At 35.6% G+C, this 17,166-nt stretch overlaps 1 protein-coding gene across 3 annotated transcripts in view; it reads left to right on the top strand.

Moving 5' to 3' along the window:
- TRAK2 (trafficking kinesin protein 2) overlaps positions 1 to 17,166 on the top strand; it is a 66,400-nt gene that overhangs the window by 37,405 nt on the left and 11,829 nt on the right. For 2 of the 3 annotated variants that reach the window (XM_007190526.2, XM_057551179.1), the window contains 10 exons: positions 3,880 to 3,956; positions 5,491 to 5,607; positions 7,645 to 7,854; positions 8,519 to 8,597; positions 10,057 to 10,187; positions 10,625 to 10,699; positions 11,641 to 11,778; positions 14,291 to 14,370; positions 14,675 to 14,872; positions 16,594 to 16,892. In XM_007190526.2, the coding sequence (XP_007190588.1) occupies positions 3,880 to 3,956; positions 5,491 to 5,607; positions 7,645 to 7,854; positions 8,519 to 8,597; positions 10,057 to 10,187; positions 10,625 to 10,699; positions 11,641 to 11,778; positions 14,291 to 14,370; positions 14,675 to 14,872; positions 16,594 to 16,892 (1,404 nt within the window). Of the gene's footprint in view, positions 1 to 3,541; positions 3,620 to 3,879; positions 3,957 to 5,490; positions 5,608 to 7,644; positions 7,855 to 8,518; positions 8,598 to 10,056; positions 10,188 to 10,624; positions 10,700 to 11,640; positions 11,779 to 14,290; positions 14,371 to 14,674; positions 14,873 to 16,593; positions 16,893 to 17,166 lie in introns of all 3 variants that reach the window. The other variant, XM_057551180.1, reaches the window with a different exon arrangement.

Here is a 17,166-nt window from a genome sequence, read left to right as displayed (position 1 = left end):
GGAATCATCCCAAGCAGCCTGTCTTTATCAGGAATATTGTGTTAAAGAAGAGAAGACAGAACTGATTAGGCTGCAGAGAGGAATCCTTTGTGTTCCTCTATGCTTTGTGTTCCTCTATCAATTGAGCAACTCGGTGCAGTTGAGGTGGCCCAGCCTTTGGGGCTTGGTGGTCTATAGACTGTTTCACTTAAAACATAAGAATTGGAGAATTCGGGTTGCATTATCTAACTTCTTTGCCATAATAAATATTTAAGCATTTGAAAATTCATTTTTCCTTTTTGAAACCTCTTAACAAGAGCTGCTACTTTTTGATTGCAAAGATAACATTTGTTCTTCATGGAAAATTAGCAAAAAACTGAACAGAAAACAACAGATCAACCATAACCCCTACTCAGAGATAACCACTATTAACATTTTGATTTATAGCCTTCCAGCCTCTCTTGTGTATAGACATGTATAGATATACCAATACGTTAAAAACAAAAATGGTACCTATGTTGTTTTATAACTTGTGTTCACAGATAAATAGTCTAATATTTCAAAAGATAAAAGCCTTTTGATCTTGGTGGGACTGTGGTAGAAACAGCAACATGGTACAAAGAGCCCATTCCCATCACTGAGAATGAGCAGACCCAAGTTTTTTCTTATGACCTTGTGAGACAGGAGTTGTTATCACCTCATTATTATTATCTTGGCTTTGCCACTAATAGTTTGCTTTGCCGTCTTGGACATGTCACATAATTCCTCTTAGTCAAGGTTCCTCATATAAGAAAATGAGATCATTAAACTAGGTAACTTCTTAAGGTTCAGCTTTAAATTGTCAGACTATGACAGATGGTAAGCATTTATGGGAAATATATTTTAGTTTCTCCTCACTAAAACATCTCTTTCATCATGTGTGACTGGTACCTCACAGCGTTTTATTACATCCTTAATTTACTGGTTTGACTTCAGATTAAATTTGCCACTTCATCTTCAACTCTTTCTTGTCAGTTGTATAATATAAGCCATGTCATTTACTTTTTATTTTTTATTTTTTTAAATATTTATTTATGGCTGTGTTGGGTCTTAGTTTCTGCGCGAGGGCTTCCTCCAGTTGCGGCAAGCGGGGGCCACTCTTCATCGCGGTGCGCGGGCCTCTCACTGTCGTGGCCTCTCTTGTTGCGGAGCACAGGCTCCAGACGTGCAGGCTCAGTAATTGTGGCTCATGGGCCCAGCCGTGCCGCGGCACGTGGGATCTTCCCAGACCAGGGCTCGAACCCGTGTCCCATGCATTGGCAGGCAGACTCTCAACCACTGCGCCACCAGGGAAGCCCTCGTTTACTTTTTAAATTAGTTGTATAAAAACTTTTTAACTGAGTCTCCAGGGTTGCTGGTTCTTGCTTTGAGTGTTAACCCTGGATCAGTAGTTTTCATCCCTAGCTTCACATCAGAACATCTGGCATATTTTACATACTACCTGTGCCCTGGACTTCCTCCAAATGCATTAAATTAGAAACTGGAGTTGAGACCCACTGCCCTGCATTACATTTGTTTTTGCAACAATTGGCTAGTTTTCTGTAGTTTAGAGTGTAGATATATAGACTTGATTTTTTTCCTGTGTATTATTGAGACGAGCAGTAGAAGAGACCACACACTGTTAGTATCTGCCTTAATTTTTAATCCTTTGTTCCTTCTATGCTACCAAGTTAAATTGTGAAGATTCCTGGCCCAAAAGCCTATTTCCCTTATCCCTGAGTTAAATTATAGTTTAATTTATACTTATAAATAAAAATCCTCTACTTGTAAATAAAAATTCTTTTGGAGTAAAAATGTTTCTCTCTAGTGTGTTTGTTTTTGTTGTTGTTGTTTTTAGTTTTCTTATTTTCAATTTAAAACTTTTTCAGCTATCTCCTAACACTATCAGCCCAGCACTTTGTTTTACTTTTAGCTAGAAGTGAGACTATCATTAATAATTAAGCTCTGGGTAATTCCTAGTTTCATATTTTTAATTTTTATTTTTTTATATTTATTTATTTTTTATTTATTTTATTTTTTTTGGTCGCGCCGGGTCTTAGTTGCAGCAGGCAGGCTCCTTAGTTGCGGCTCACGGGCTCCTTAGTTGCAGCACATGTGCTCCTTAGTTGTGTCACATGTGCTCCTTAGTTGTGGCCAGCGGGCTCCTTAGTTGCTCATGCACATGGGATCTAGTTCCCTGACCAGGGATCGAACCTGCATCCCCTGCATTGGAAGGCAGATTCTTAACCACTGCGCCACCAGGCAAGTCCCAATTCCCAGTTTCATTTTAAGCAGTGGTGCTAAGAAGAAAAATTAAAAGCTCAGATTAAAGTAAAATCTATCTAATGGTGTCTTTTGAACAACCTTAAGTGTTAAGATGGGACTAAAGAAGTATAGATGACTTAAATCATAGTTTCTGCTGCCAACTCAGTGCATTATTTACAGAGAATTTTAAATCAGGGCTGTTTCATACATACCAGTTGTGTTTAAAGAGTATAGCTATAAATAGTTATATGATACTTAGCAGTTTACTAAATACTACTTAGTAGATTATCATATTTGAACCTCCTAATGACCTTGTGAGAGGTTATCATCTTCATATTATAAATGTGGAATCTGAATCTCAGAAGGGGTAAGTGACTTGTTCAAGCTCACTCAAATATGTGAATTCAGCTTTTCTGCTTCAAACCTCTGATTTTTCACACTTCAAGGCAAACTAATCTTAAAATCAGTCTAAGTCAAACACAAGTCTGTTTCATGTAATGCACTCCAAAGTCAAAAGATCCCTATTTTATTATGCATCATTAGCTTAAAAAGGTATTGCTTATTGTGATTGTGGAATCATTAGGATCATATCTGTTCTTTTCTTTGGAGCTAAATTAGTCAAGTGCAGTTCCTGAATTTATGGAGTGCCAGAAATAATGGGTTTGAGTTATGCAAGGAATACTATAGTATACAGTTTAGTTTATAGCAAAGACCTACATATGGTGAAGCTTATCATAAAGAAAAAGGGGTTTTAATTAAGCTAAAAAGTGTTACGGTTCATAATAGAATTATAAGAAGTCCTACAAGTCCTATTCCTTGTTTATCAATATTAGCTCACATGACAGGTGATCATAGATGTTCAAGATAATCACAGCAGAATTCTAATTAAATTCCTTTATACATAACTCCTCGTGAACTCGCCCCTCAATAACTTTAATTTAGATTAGGATGTAAAACAATTGGTGATTCAATTCATTCCCCAGGCCCACATTCTCTAGTGTGAGTGAACCAAAGTTCCAATCTTATTTTTTTAATTAATTTATTTATTTATTTATTTTTGGCTGCATTGGGTCTTCGTTGCTGCACGCAGGCTTCCTCTAGTTGTGGCGAGCGGGGGCTACTCTTCATTGTACACAGGCTTATTGCGGTGGCTTCTCGTTGCAGAGCATGGGCTCTAGGCGCATGGGCTTTAGTAGTTGTGGCGCACAGGCTTAGTTGCTCTGCGGCATGTGGGCTCTTCCTGGACCAGAGCTTGAACCCATGTCCCCTGCATTGACAGGCTGATTCTTAACCACTGCGTTACCAGGGAAGTCCCCAAAGTTCCAGTCTCACCAAGGGAAGAGGAGACAGTCAGGAGGTAGCTGCCTTGTGATCATTTGATACTTTCTTAATTTATTGTATGATGTACATTTTGTTTGTAGTAATTGGTCTATTTCCTGAGTGTCTAACACATGAAATATTTCTTTCCCTTTTCTTTTTTTACCTATTTTTTTATTCTGAATGGCTTTTTGTAAAAGCTCGGGTTGTTTGTTGTGTTGTTCTCTTTCAATTCTTATGACTGTTTAAAACTTTGTATTATTTCTATATCCTATAAACTGTTGTTTTTAACTCTCTTAGTTCTAGGCACAGACAGGGTGGAGCAGATGACCAGAACTTACAATGACATCGACATGGTTACACATCTCCTGGCAGAGGTAGGAATATGTCTTTTTTCTCCAGTACAAAAAGCTAGAAGATCATTTAGAATCTATCAAATTTGCATATCAATGAAAAATGATAATGTCTTTGCTCAAGGTTGTTCTGTATGACGTTGTTACAGATAGAACAACTGGTATACCAACTGGCATTCCAAAGTAGAATGGCTCCTGAAGTTTATTGTTATGAAATTGTAGAGGGCTTAATTTTTTGTTGTGTTATAATGGTGCTGGCTGGCTTCTCTGTCCTAGAAAAGCAATCTTTAAAAAAAAATTTTTTTTTAATAAATCCTTGGTGTCACTCACCCTGAAACAGAGTTGCCCATTCAAGAAGCAGCTCCATTGCAAATCAACACCAATAGTTTGAAGCATCTTCCCTTTTCTACTTTTATTCAGGCTATTATTTGAGCTCACTTTGTCCATGACATTTTTAGTATGTATAGTATATCTCTTCAAAGTGGCAGTCTTAAGAGGTCTCTCCCTTTGCTTCAATTTCAGTTGATCTGATGGAAATTTCAGTCTTTCTCTTTGAAATACCCTTCTCCCCACATGCCCCCCTCACCCCCAGCAGCTCCCCAGAATGATTTTGTGTATGCCACTTAGCCTATATTGAAAATGAGGTAAGTGGGCCTTGAAAATTTGGAGATAATCCATCCACCTGTTTTCATGTTGCTGTGGACCAAAAAAATAGAAGCATAATTTTATTTACAGTGATTAATGTAAGTGGAACCCATACTCATATACTATAAGGCACTCAGATGTATATTGATAGTTTTCCACCCTACAGAATACAATCCTCACCACCACCACATCGAAGATTCCTATGCCTTGCTAAGTATCACCATCTACCCAGAAAGAGTAACTCTTGCCTTGCTTGACTTTTCTGTAGGCTTCCCTGCATCATTACCACCAATTTCTTCAGACTCCCTTCTTCTCTACACTCTAAGAAGAACGCCATAGCCTCAAAATGTCCAGTCTATTATATCCCCTATTTTATTTCACATCATGATTCTTATACCAGTTGACAATAAGGCTCTTGATTATGCTTTCCTCTAAGCCTCTGGCTCTGAATGCATATAAGCTTTGCCCTAATTGGAACGGTATTCAACATGCCTACTGTATCATTACCATGCTTAATAGACAAATGCATTCAACAAATATTTATTTGGCTTTTACTATGTGTCAGGCCCTGTCCTCATTTTTAAAGACTGTATTGATTTTGTAAGTCCATAAAGTCATAAGTTGAAAGGTTGGGTTGCTGGATCCTAATTAATGGGGTGATCAATAAATCTCACTTGTTATCAAGAAATGCCCTCTTGCATTTATAACTATGATGGTCATCCATTTGACTAACGTATATTAAACACCATTTGTGTGTCAGGCGCTGTATTCATTTGTATATCTGGGCATTAAAATGGATCTTGATGCTTTCTAGGACATTGCTTTTGAGTTTAGCAAAAATGACTGCAGAATTTTAAACTACCACTTAATTTTATTTGTACTCGAAGAAAAGATGTATTTGGCATTTTAACAGAGGGATCGTGATCTGGAGCTAGCTGCTCGAATTGGACAAGCTCTCTTAAAGCGGAACCACGCCTTGTCTGAGCACAATGAAGCCCTCGAGGAGCAATTGGGACAAGCCTTTGATCAAGTAAGTCTTGGATCAAGTATTTGCAGCATGAAGCAATTAGGTCTTGGGAAATGGAGAATTTATTTTCCTGGGTGTCCCTGAAGTGATGACAATAGTATCCATTGAACTAACCAGTAGAGAAATGAAGTGTTATTGTACAGAGGAGTACTCATGTGACTCTACCTTAGTCAATATAAAAGCCTGTATTCAGTACCTACAGTACTTGTGGCATCCTGCTTAGATTCTAACACTTTATCCTTACTCCTTTCTGTAGACTTTTTGTGTGATCTTATCTTAAATTTATTTTTTAAAAGTGTACCCCCAAATAATAGATACCCAAAGGAAGTATCTTGATTCAGAAACCCAAACAAAAGGAGAAAAGAAAAGGAAAAGAAATTTTTGAAAATATATTTATCCCATAGCAATAAATATTTTTAGTGAGAACTGATTTATTATTAATTTGAATAGTTACATTTTAAATCTTCTATAATTTGTTATTATCTGGTTTCATTTATATTTTATAAATCATCATGTTTAATAACATTCAAGCCTTTGTGTTGAAAGTACTTATTCCCTAGAACTAAAGTTGGGAAGTCATGTAGAGTTATGCAGCTTAAAAATACAAACCTTTAGGATGAGAATTTTTTTTTTTTGACATATATTAAGAGATTTAATGCACAGAATCTGCATATACAACTGTGGAAGATGGCAAGTCTGAAATCCACAGGGTAGATCTTCAGGAAGGGCAGGCTGATGCTCCAGTCAATAGGCAGAACTTCCTCAGGGACACCCCGGTTCTCTTCTTTTTTTTTTTTTTTTCACACACACGCACTGTATTTTATTTTTACAAGAGATAAATAGACTGACACCAAGCATTGTACATGGATGACCACAACAAAAGCAACAATGATTGCAATTACCAAACATGAAACACACTCATACTATGTCATAATATTGACATTCAGTCCAGTAATCCTCCACTGTAGCAGCTCCTTTACTTTGCAGTGAAAATTGATTTGTATATTCTTTGCCTCTGAGTCCTTGTGGGATTTTTTTTTTTTTTGGATTTTTTCTTTTTTAATTCAAACAGAAAGTCACAAAAATTATACTCATCCTCATCAGTTCACTCAGTCCCATGTAATTAATTTTTTTTTTCATCTTGATCTTTTGTTAGCACTTTTATGAGTTCATCAGTTTTTCATTAGAGTTCTGAAAATGCTTATTCATTCAGTTCAGCAGTACAGTCAGTTACCAGAAACCTGTACTTGTCAGAGTCTTTTCCATGAATTTCTTGAAGATGAAACCCTTTTATAGGAACATATTTGCAAAAGCATCAGAGTACACCCAGAACTGTCTGTACATGACAAAAGACTTAAAAATGACCACAGTTAAAGATTTGATGAAAGTTCATAATAATGCAGTTGACAAGAAAATTAGTTATTTCTGAGATATACATTTTAAAGTAATAACTAGGATTATGACTTATAACATTATACCAGAACATATGAGATTTTTAGAAATTTCATGTAATGTCTGAAACATTTATATTAACATATTTCCATACAAATAACCCAATGAAAGTTTAGTATTAGTTGTTTTGTTTGTTTGTTTTTTTATACTGCAGGTTCTTATTAGTCATCAATTTTATACACATCAGTGTATACATGTCAATAGGATGAGAATTTGAAGTAAGGTTCTATTCTGATACTTTGAAGTTTCTTCCATTTTGTTTTGTTTTGAACTGTGAATGTATCATCTTATGTGAAATTTTCCTCCTATATTCCTATTATATAGTATATGGAAATTGGCTTTTCTTTTTACCTAGTATAGAAAAAGATGTATTTGTTGAGTTAATGCTCTAAAATTATAGCTTAGGAAGTATCTGAAGTTTGTTACTCTCTTTGTAGCCCTTGTTATTTTAGTCAGTAAAACCTAACAGCTGATTTTATGACTTTGTTGTATGGTGAGAAACAATTGCTCCGTGAATTAGAAGCTATATTACTTGTAAATAGTGCAAAATAAAGACTATCTTGTAAATCAAGCCCTTTTGATGTACAGGTTAATCAACTGCAGCATGAGCTGTCCAAGAAAGATGAGTTACTTCGAATTGTCTCCATTGCTTCTGAAGAGAGTGAAACTGATTCCAGCTGCTCTACACCTCTTCGCTTCAACGAGTCCTTTAGCTTATCTCAAGGTTTGCTGCAGTTGGACATGCTGCAAGAAAAGCTCAAGGAACTGGAAGAAGAGAATATGGTTCTTCGATCCAAGGTACAGTCAACTTAATTCTCACTCTCCTTTACCTTAAAGGCTATAAGGTTTAGGTCCAGATAGTATTGAGGTGAAATATGGCATAACTAAGGATTTGCTATTGACATTCCAGTGGGGGGGGTGGGTGACAACCAAGGCACAGGTGTTTGCCTTCCATTGTTACTTAGATCCCACTGAAAAGTGGATAATAGCAAGCTGACAGGTGAAATAGAGAAAGCCACAGCATAGAATATATAGCTTGTGGAGTTTACACAAATAACTAAATAATTACAACTACGTTAAGAACTATATTGGAAAACTACAGTGTTTCATGAGCTTATATAATGGGGGGTTGGGGAATGGGTCAAAGAAGTCCTACTTAAACATGTGACATTTTAGCTGAGGCTAAGGGTTAGCCTATCAGAGATATATGTAGTGGAGGGGAGGGGTTGGGGTGAGGATGAGTAGACATGTGCAAAGGCCCTGAGAGGAATAAGGGGGAGATGTTTGTCATGTCCTTTTCCATGGTCTTTATTTTATGATAGATAAAGCTTTATGAGTTTTTGTTTTCCTTTGTAAGTGATGAACTTTTATCTTTAAATAAGTAGTAAAGATTTTTTTAGTTAATACTATAAAATCATTAGACGATATTATCACATACTGATTTTTTTTTTCTTTCTTGAAGGCTTGTCACATAAAGACAGAAACGATTACCTATGAAGAGAAGGAACAACAGCTTGTCAGTGATTGTGTTAAAGAACTTCGTAAGTGTTAATGTATTCTGTTTTATAGCCTTTGGGCAATTCTTTGGTAGGATATCACTAACTCAGAAATTAGATCAATGGTTTCAATAGAAGCATCTCAAGAAACAATTTTAAATAATTGCTGAAAATCTTGGAATATCACATTGAGCCCACAACTCTAAATAAAGTACCATATGTACTTTTAAGAAATATCTTTGTTTCAAATTGTCATCATCGTTAAATAAAGACCTATATTTCTACCCATTATAGCATGTTAAAATGAAAGTAACCAAAGCTCTTATTTTGTTGATGAGGAAATAGCCCTACAGAGAATATGATTTGCCAAAGTCAGAAAACTGATTAATAGCAAAACTGGGGCTTAAATGATGGTGTAAAATGTAACATTCAATGAGTATTTGTTAAATGCCAGCTCTGTCTCTATAAAGGAATATATTTTACTTTCATGTATTGTTAGCTAAAATTTTTTTAAAATAAATCAGTTGGAAAAAGATCAGCTTTACTAGAGAAAAAATTTTAATCTCTTTATAAATATTGATATATAGCCTTTTATGTTGAAAGAGAAGGTATGATAACAACATATCAGATCATTTGAGCTGTGGGCTTCAGAATGTGGTACCTTGCACAGAATATTAGCAAACCAGAGGAATGTAAATTGAATCTTCTCCATCAACACTATCATTACCCACCTTCTACACTTTAAAAACAAAGAGCAATGATTTACCTAAGAGCCTGGATTCTGGTCTCCTGTCTCCTTATTGCCATCCTTTGAATTGCTATAGACTTTCCATCGATTTAAAAATAGTTTTATATAACACTTAGAAATAGCTTTGCCACTTGTGTTTAGATGTCAAAATTTTTATATGAAACAAAGATTTATTTCCCCAATGGAATTCTAAAACATGCAAGAATGCTGCATTGTAAGAATTGCTTTAGAGGCCCTACTCAGTTTGCTGGGTATCCCAGAAAGTCTCTCCTACAGAAGCATCTCAGTAGCTTTTACAGATTGTGACTGTTCCATTCTGGAAATATTCGTTTGTTAGATTTGTTAAGTTTGATTTTCATTTCTTTTGGGATCTTATTTACATTCCTGAAGAGTTTTCAAAGACATAAAATGTCTTGGCCCTTGCAAAGATATATAATTCACCTATCTCTTTTCAACCTTCTTGTCCTTCATAAAGGAAAAGATTGAGGCAGAATCTTTAGCTTGCTTGCCTTTACAAGTTATCTCTTTTTAGCTTCAGTGCCTCCTATTAAATTCCCAGCATTAGTCTATTTCAGAAGAACCTTTAATTTTCTCTATTGGGTTATCCAGGTTTATTATTTTAAATTTATGTTAGAGAAAAATCAATTCGTGATAGTCCAGTGCTTGTTACAAAACAGGATTTGGCCCACAGGCCATAGTTTACCAACCTCTGCCCTACATTTATATTAATTTTAAGTTTTTTATTTTGTTTTCCAGGTGAAACAAATGCTCAGATGTCCAGAATGACTGAAGAATTGTCTGGGAAGAGCGATGAACTGATTCGTTACCAAGAAGAGATTTCCTCTCTCTTGTCTCAGATTGTAGATCTTCAGCACAAACTTAAAGAAGTAGGTTCATTCATTCAGCAGATGTTTGTTAAGCACTGACCTAGTACTATGCACTCTGCTAAGTGCTAGATACATTAAGCAAAATAAACATGGTCCCCACCCTTTTACATTGCTTTAGTCTGATTGCTGTTTTAGTCTTCTGTCATGAAATATCATGAATAACTACTTTCAAATCACTATTTCTTTCCATAAAATGGAGTTTGATTTTCCTCAGAAAGTTGTGATGTGAACTACTGACTCATGCTCATTGTCCTCTGAACACCTTGATGGATTTTGTATTCTGCCCATTTTTTTACACTTATTTGGCTTTTGAAAGGTTGGCTTTTGATAGTCCTCTGGACTATATCCCTGAAATACATTCTTAAGATGTCTTAAAAAGAGAGTAACCTGTATTTTATATGGGAAGGCTTCACATGTCTCTTTTAATATGTTGTTAGCAAGTGATTGAGAAGGAAGAACTGAGACTTCACCTCCAAGCTTCCAAAGATGCCCAAAGACAACTGACAATGGAGGTAATGAAACCTTCCTTTATGTTGTGTTATATGGGAGGGGAGGAGTGAATAGTTCCTTTCTTCTTTGTGAATAAGAATGACTAAAGGTGATAACCAGATTTAAAACAACAACAGAAGATTAAGCTGAAAATTATGAGATCTAAGAAGTAAAGCTTTTTAAAGATTCTATCTCTAAAATAATAGTAACGTGACAACATCCTTCTTGATTAATAGGAAAACCTTGAGTTTATAAGATTCTTTAGGAATATATGACCCTTTTACAGGTCTATATTAACTAACCCAACAGTTTTTAAAATAAGATAATCTGCATTTTTTAATAAGCACCCCTAGCCCTAGTGATGCTGGTGATCTAGTCCACATAACACACTTGAAGAGATTTTTGAAGTTAAAATGTTCTCTGAAAATTATGTACTCTTTTAACATGCTTGTGTATCTAACTATAAAAAAAATTTTGAAACAAGGGAGAAGAAACTACTTGTTTAGGATGATTGAGCACCCTGACATCTTATTAAATACTTTGTAGACTTGATCTTGTCATTTACAGACTTCAGAGTTCATTCATGTTCATTATGTTTAAAAATATACATATCTAATATTCCACTAAACTAACTTGACCATAGCTATTATACTTCCTCTATAAGTTTTTTTTTTTAAGGATAGGAAGCATTAAATATTGAATTGACAGTTATGGTTGTCTCAGCTACATTTCACATTTTTAGGAAATCAGGCATGTATATAATTCTGACCAAGACACCCCTAAATCTGGCAGCTTGAAATATATATACTTTCCTTGCTTAGTCTGTTTCAGAGTCTTTGTATTAAATTTAAATTCGTAAAATTAGTCCTCTGGATAAAATTTAAACTTATTCCAATGGGATTTTTTCCCCATTGTCATTTTTGAGAATATAATAAGGAACACTAATTGCCATCCTGTCTTTCAGCTGCATGAGTTACAAGACAGGAATATGGAGTGTCTGGGAATGTTACATGAATCCCAAGAAGAAATAAAGGAACTTCGGAATAGATCTGGCCCTGCTGCTCATCTCTACTTCTCCCAGCCATATGGAGTTTTTTCTGGGGTAAGGAACTGAGAAAGAAACTTAAGATTAGATGGTCCTGAGAGTAATATGGTTTCTAATGGTGTAAAGCATCTTGAGAAGAGATAACATGGTTTGTCCTTGTTAATTGAACTTAATTATTGATTTAGGCCTTCATTTGCATATCTGTATCTACCTTAATACTCTTATTTATTTATTGTAGCCTTCCTTCTAACAGTTGCCCTTCCAGATTTATTGTATGAGATGAACCCTAAGGAAATTAAGTTTAGGTCTGTGTCCCATAGAGTTACTTAAACTTCAGTCATCCTCCTTACCCTAATCCCACCACATACCACTTATTCAAACAGTGCTCTGAACATCTAAAACCTCTTTTAACAGATCTTGAGTTTCTTGCTATATTTAACTTCAGTTAGAGTGTAAGCCCCATGAGAGCAGGAATCATATCGATTTGATTCCTCAATAAACAATCTTTTTTTTTGAAATAAATAAATTAATGAAAACTTCTGAGTTTATTCCCGAATTTGTAATGTTGGTTCAAAGAGTTATTTTAATAATCTAGTTCTTAAACACTTACATGCAGTCCTGTGAAATTTTTTTAAAGACTGAAACTATAAATTATAATAGATTTTCTAGAGAATATTGGGGCAGAATATTTTTTAATTTTTAATTTTGAGGTAATTTTAAACTTAGGATAACGTTCCAACAATAGTACAAAAAACTCATATATCCTTCATCTAGATTTCTCAAATTTAATATTTTACTACATTTGTCATATTGTTCTCTTTTTTTTTCTGGACCATTTAACAGTAAGTTGCAGATAATCCTATTACCCCTTAATAATTCTGTGTGTATTTATTAAAAACAAGGATACTCTCAAGGACATTCTCCTACATGACCACATATAACCATCAACTTCTGGATATTGACATTGATGCAATACTATCACTGTCTGATCCACAGAACCCACTTAAATTTTGCCAATTGTCCCAACAGTGACCTTTGAAGGATACATTGCATTTGGTTGTTTCAGTCGGGGACAGTTCTTCTGTCTTTGTTTTGTCCTTCATGACCTTTGTAGAATGTCCTCAGTTTGTGTTTGTCTGTTGTTTCCCCACAATTAGATTTAGGTAATGCATTTTCAGCAGAAATAATGCCATGTTCTTCTCAGAACATTGTATTGGAAGGCACACATTGTCTCTTTTTCCCATTACTGATGATGTTAATTAACTTTGATTGCTTGGTTAAGGTAGTATCTGCCAGTTTTTTCCACTGTAAAGTTAATCATTGTTAATAGTTAATTGAATTAATGTTACTAAATTAACTTTGCATTGATGAAAATTGTCAGATACTACCTTAACCAAGTGATCAAAATTACTATTTTTGGGGTGATACTTTGAGACTGTTTAAATATTCTGTTCCTCATCAAGCCTTTACACACTAGTTTTAACACCCATTGATGGGGATGTATCTGACTCAGTTATTACTATGATAATTGCCAATGGTGACTTTTTAATTCCATCATTTTTTCAACTTTTTTTAATTGGCATTCTTTTATAAATTAGAGCTTTTCTGTGTCATTTATTTATTCATTTGTTCATTTGGTTATGTCAGTATAGACTCAGGGATTCCTATTTTAATCAGTGGATTATAATCCATTGTTACTATTTTTTATTTTGATACTTAAATTGTCCCAGATGTGGCCAGTGGGATCTCCTTCAAGCTCCTCTTGCCCTTTCCCTGGCCCAGTCCTGGGATCAGCCATTCTCCAAGGAGCTCTGGTTATTTTTAATGAGAAATGATATTTAGCATCCAAAATCTGGGTGCTAGGTATCCAATGCCACTAGAGTACCATTGCTTTGAGGTCCTCTCAACAGATAGAGCTAGGAAGTATGTGTAGGTTCACATACACCCACATAAACACGTCTATATCTATCTTTACATTCATACCTATGTTTATAGGTATATTTAAAATCATGAGTTCACACCAGTACCTCCAATTCTAGTCACTGTTAGCGCAGCCCCACTGAGCATGACACCCATGCTAGTTGAATCTTCATCCCTGACCAGGGGAAGGGGAAGCTTACTTATTTTTCTTTAACAACTTTTTATATTATGAAAGCTTTACATGTTTATTATAGAAAAGTTAGAAATTACAGAGAAGCAAAAAGAAATTGCTAAATACCATCAAATCCTGACCTCCACAGAATCACTATTAACATCTTGGTTTATAGCCTTTCAAACCTTTTATTTTTGTGTGTCTGCATATGTAATACTTTTATTTATCATAATTGGTTTTTCCCACTGCTTTCTTGTAAAAATAGATCATGAAAAAGTAGTTGGTTCTTGTTTGAAAGTTACATTTCCAGAATGTCTCTTTTCTTCCCCTGCATTTTAGCCTGTGACTGTTTTCTTTTATTATAACACCGAAAGTATTGGATTCTGGAAACTCTGTTAAATAATTTAAAGATAGTTTATTTCTCCTAACAGGCTTCTTAGATAATCACTGTTAGTAACATCAAACTCTTTTTCTTAGGAATCTCTGGCAGCTGAGATTGAGGGGACCATGCGTAAGAAGTTGAGTTTGGACGAGGAATCTTCTCTCTTTAAACAAAAGTAAGTTCAGATCACATGTGTTGTTACTCAACCATTGGGATGGAAATTAAACAGAAGCCATAATCCATAGTGATTGGTATTATGAGATTCAGTAGTAAATCTACTTACTATTCAGTTTTTTCCTCGTAGTGCTCACATCTGTGAGAGCATTCTCTTGTTCTGAAATTTATTTTCTAATAATTTCTCCAAAACTTCAGAGGCTCTTCAGGGTGGCTTTATTTTTAATTAACTGCACTTACATGTCTCTTTTCTAAAGCACTCCAGTGGTAAGCAGTGGCAATAATGAACACTTCTCTTTTGACAGAGCCCAACAAAAACGGGTATTTGATACTGTCAAGGTTGCCAATGACACACGGGGCCGCTCTGTCCCATTCCCAGCTCTGCTACCCATTCCAGGCTCCAACCGTTCAAGTGTCATCATGACAGCAAAACCTTTTGAATCTGGTTTACAACAAACAGAGGACAAAACAATCCAGAAGAGTAACTTGGAGGAAGATCCAGGGTAAGAAACATAGATTCACACACTCAAATTCCAGCATTGCTCTGTGCTGTCCCAAGGAAGTTCTGGAGCTGTCAGTTTTCATTCAGTAATGATTCCCTGTATCATTATTTGTTAGATCATTGGAGTGAAAAAGTTTAATTAAGTGTATTCAAAATGGAGTTTTCATTGATCTATAAAATTCTTTACTACTTTCGTCTCTGGTTTGGCAAAATTTGAGTCTAAATCTTTGTGTTCAAAGTCAAATTTGTTTGAGTCTGTTTGGTCATTGGCAGTTATGCATAGCATTACATGACACTTTCTCATAACCCATGCTCCTAATTTCAGTTGCTTTGGTGCCATTAGGATAAACAATAATCTGGAATACCTACTGAGGAAAACTAGATTGCTCTTTATTTCCTATTTGTTTAAATTTAGATTTTTTTCTGCTCTTTATTAATTCAGTTCATTGAATTTTGTATAACTAGAAATTAAAGAGCATGACTGGAAAGTCAGCTGAAAGTTTTTGAAAATTAGATGTTTGGCATCTGAGAGAAGTCTTTCTTAATGCAGAAATCCATTACCTTTGGTTTTCAATTGTATTGCCTGGTCTTAGGGGTAGATACTATAGACACAATAGCTTGATGTTTCAATACTACCTCATTTTACACAGTTACCTTAGGAAAAGATCTAACAAACAGATCTGTGTGAATTGACACATGGAATAACTAAAGCTTGGCTTGCTACTCTTTCTTTTGGTATCAGTTGTAAGATACTGCCAATTTTTTAAATGTTAATAAGTGAAAAACTGTGTATTGCAGAACTATGAAAATGCAGTATTTACAGATCTTTTTGGTTTCTTTTAAATGTTTGTAATATTCATAGAGGATTCTATGGCCTAAAGTTAATTTTTTCACATTTTAATATTTTTGAAATTGTTTCTCTTTTGCAGCTAATGACATGTCATAGTTTAATGGGTAACATTTTTTCTTTCTTAGTACATAAAATAATGGTACCTCTTGCCTTCAATGGTATTATAGATTCAGTGAAATATAATAATATTTAGTTTTTTGACTACCTAAACTGGATTTATAGATGGTCATTATCTGTAGGTTCATAAATTAAGTGAAACAGAAAAGTTAATAAACACAACATAATAAAGTATAGTTTTGCCTATCTGAAGTCACTTGAAATGATCTATAAAAATATTATATATATGGGCTTCCCTGGTGGCGCAGTGGTTAAGAATCAACCTGCCAATGCAGGGGACACAGGTTCGAGCCCTGGTCTGGGAAGATCCCACATGCCGCGGAGCAACTAAGCCCGTGCGCCATGACTACTGGGCCTGCACTCTAGAGCCCATGAGCCACAACTGCTGACCCCGCGTGCCACAACTACTGAAGCCTATGCGCCTAGAGCCCATGCTCCGCAACAAGAGAAGCCCGCGCACCACAACGAAGAGTAGCCCCCACTCGCCGCAGCTAGAGAAAGCCCGTGCGCAGCAACGAAGACCCAGTGCAGCCAAAAATTAATTAATTAATTAATTAATTAAAAATAAAAATGTTATATATATATATATATTAGAGATTTGGGTTTGTTGTTACTATTTCTGTATTCCAGGTATCTAAGAAAAAATATGTGTTTTTAAGATCAATCTCTTGAACATTCACCATTGTGGAAAGGAGAGGTCTATGCTATGCTTATGACCCTCACAGATCTAGTCAGTGAGTGTGTTTTTCCCATAGGAACGTCCAGAAGGTCTGTCAACCAGAATGCTCTGCAGAGAGCGATTTGGCTACAGCCCTGCATCGCCTGAGTCTGCGGCGACAGAACTACTTAAGTGAGAAGCAGTTCTTTGCTGAAGAATGGCAACGGAAGATCCAGGCTCTGGCTGGCCAGAAAGAAGGGGATAGTGACTGTGGCATCCCCACAGAGAGCCTTGCCTCCCTCTGCACCGACCAGTCGGAGATCACAGACCTGAGCAGTGCCAGTTGCCTTCGAGGTTTTATGCCTGAAAAATTGCAAATTGTCAAGCCCCTTGAAGGTAATAAGTAAGGAAGGGCTGTTTCTAAGCCATGTTGCTTATTGGCTTTGCCTTCCCCTGGAATTGAGATTTCTCTTGTAATTATAAGAACCCTATGTGCAGAAGACATCTTTATTATCCCTAAATCTTCGCTGTTTGTGTGACCGTGCAGAACTTTGTGGAAAATGAATGAAGAGATTTGCGTTCTCCAAGCCATCAGCTGTCAGTTCTCTTCTACTGATACTGTTTTTATACAAATGTGAGGGAGGAGGAGTAATCTTTTCTTGTCCTTTGC

This window comes from Balaenoptera acutorostrata, chromosome 8, assembly GCF_949987535.1.
Source record: "Balaenoptera acutorostrata chromosome 8, mBalAcu1.1, whole genome shotgun sequence".
NCBI classification, from domain to species: Eukaryota; Metazoa; Chordata; class Mammalia; order Artiodactyla; family Balaenopteridae; genus Balaenoptera; species Balaenoptera acutorostrata.
The sequence above is the reverse complement of the archived record's forward strand: the minus strand, read 5'-3'. Positions and strand labels throughout refer to the sequence as shown.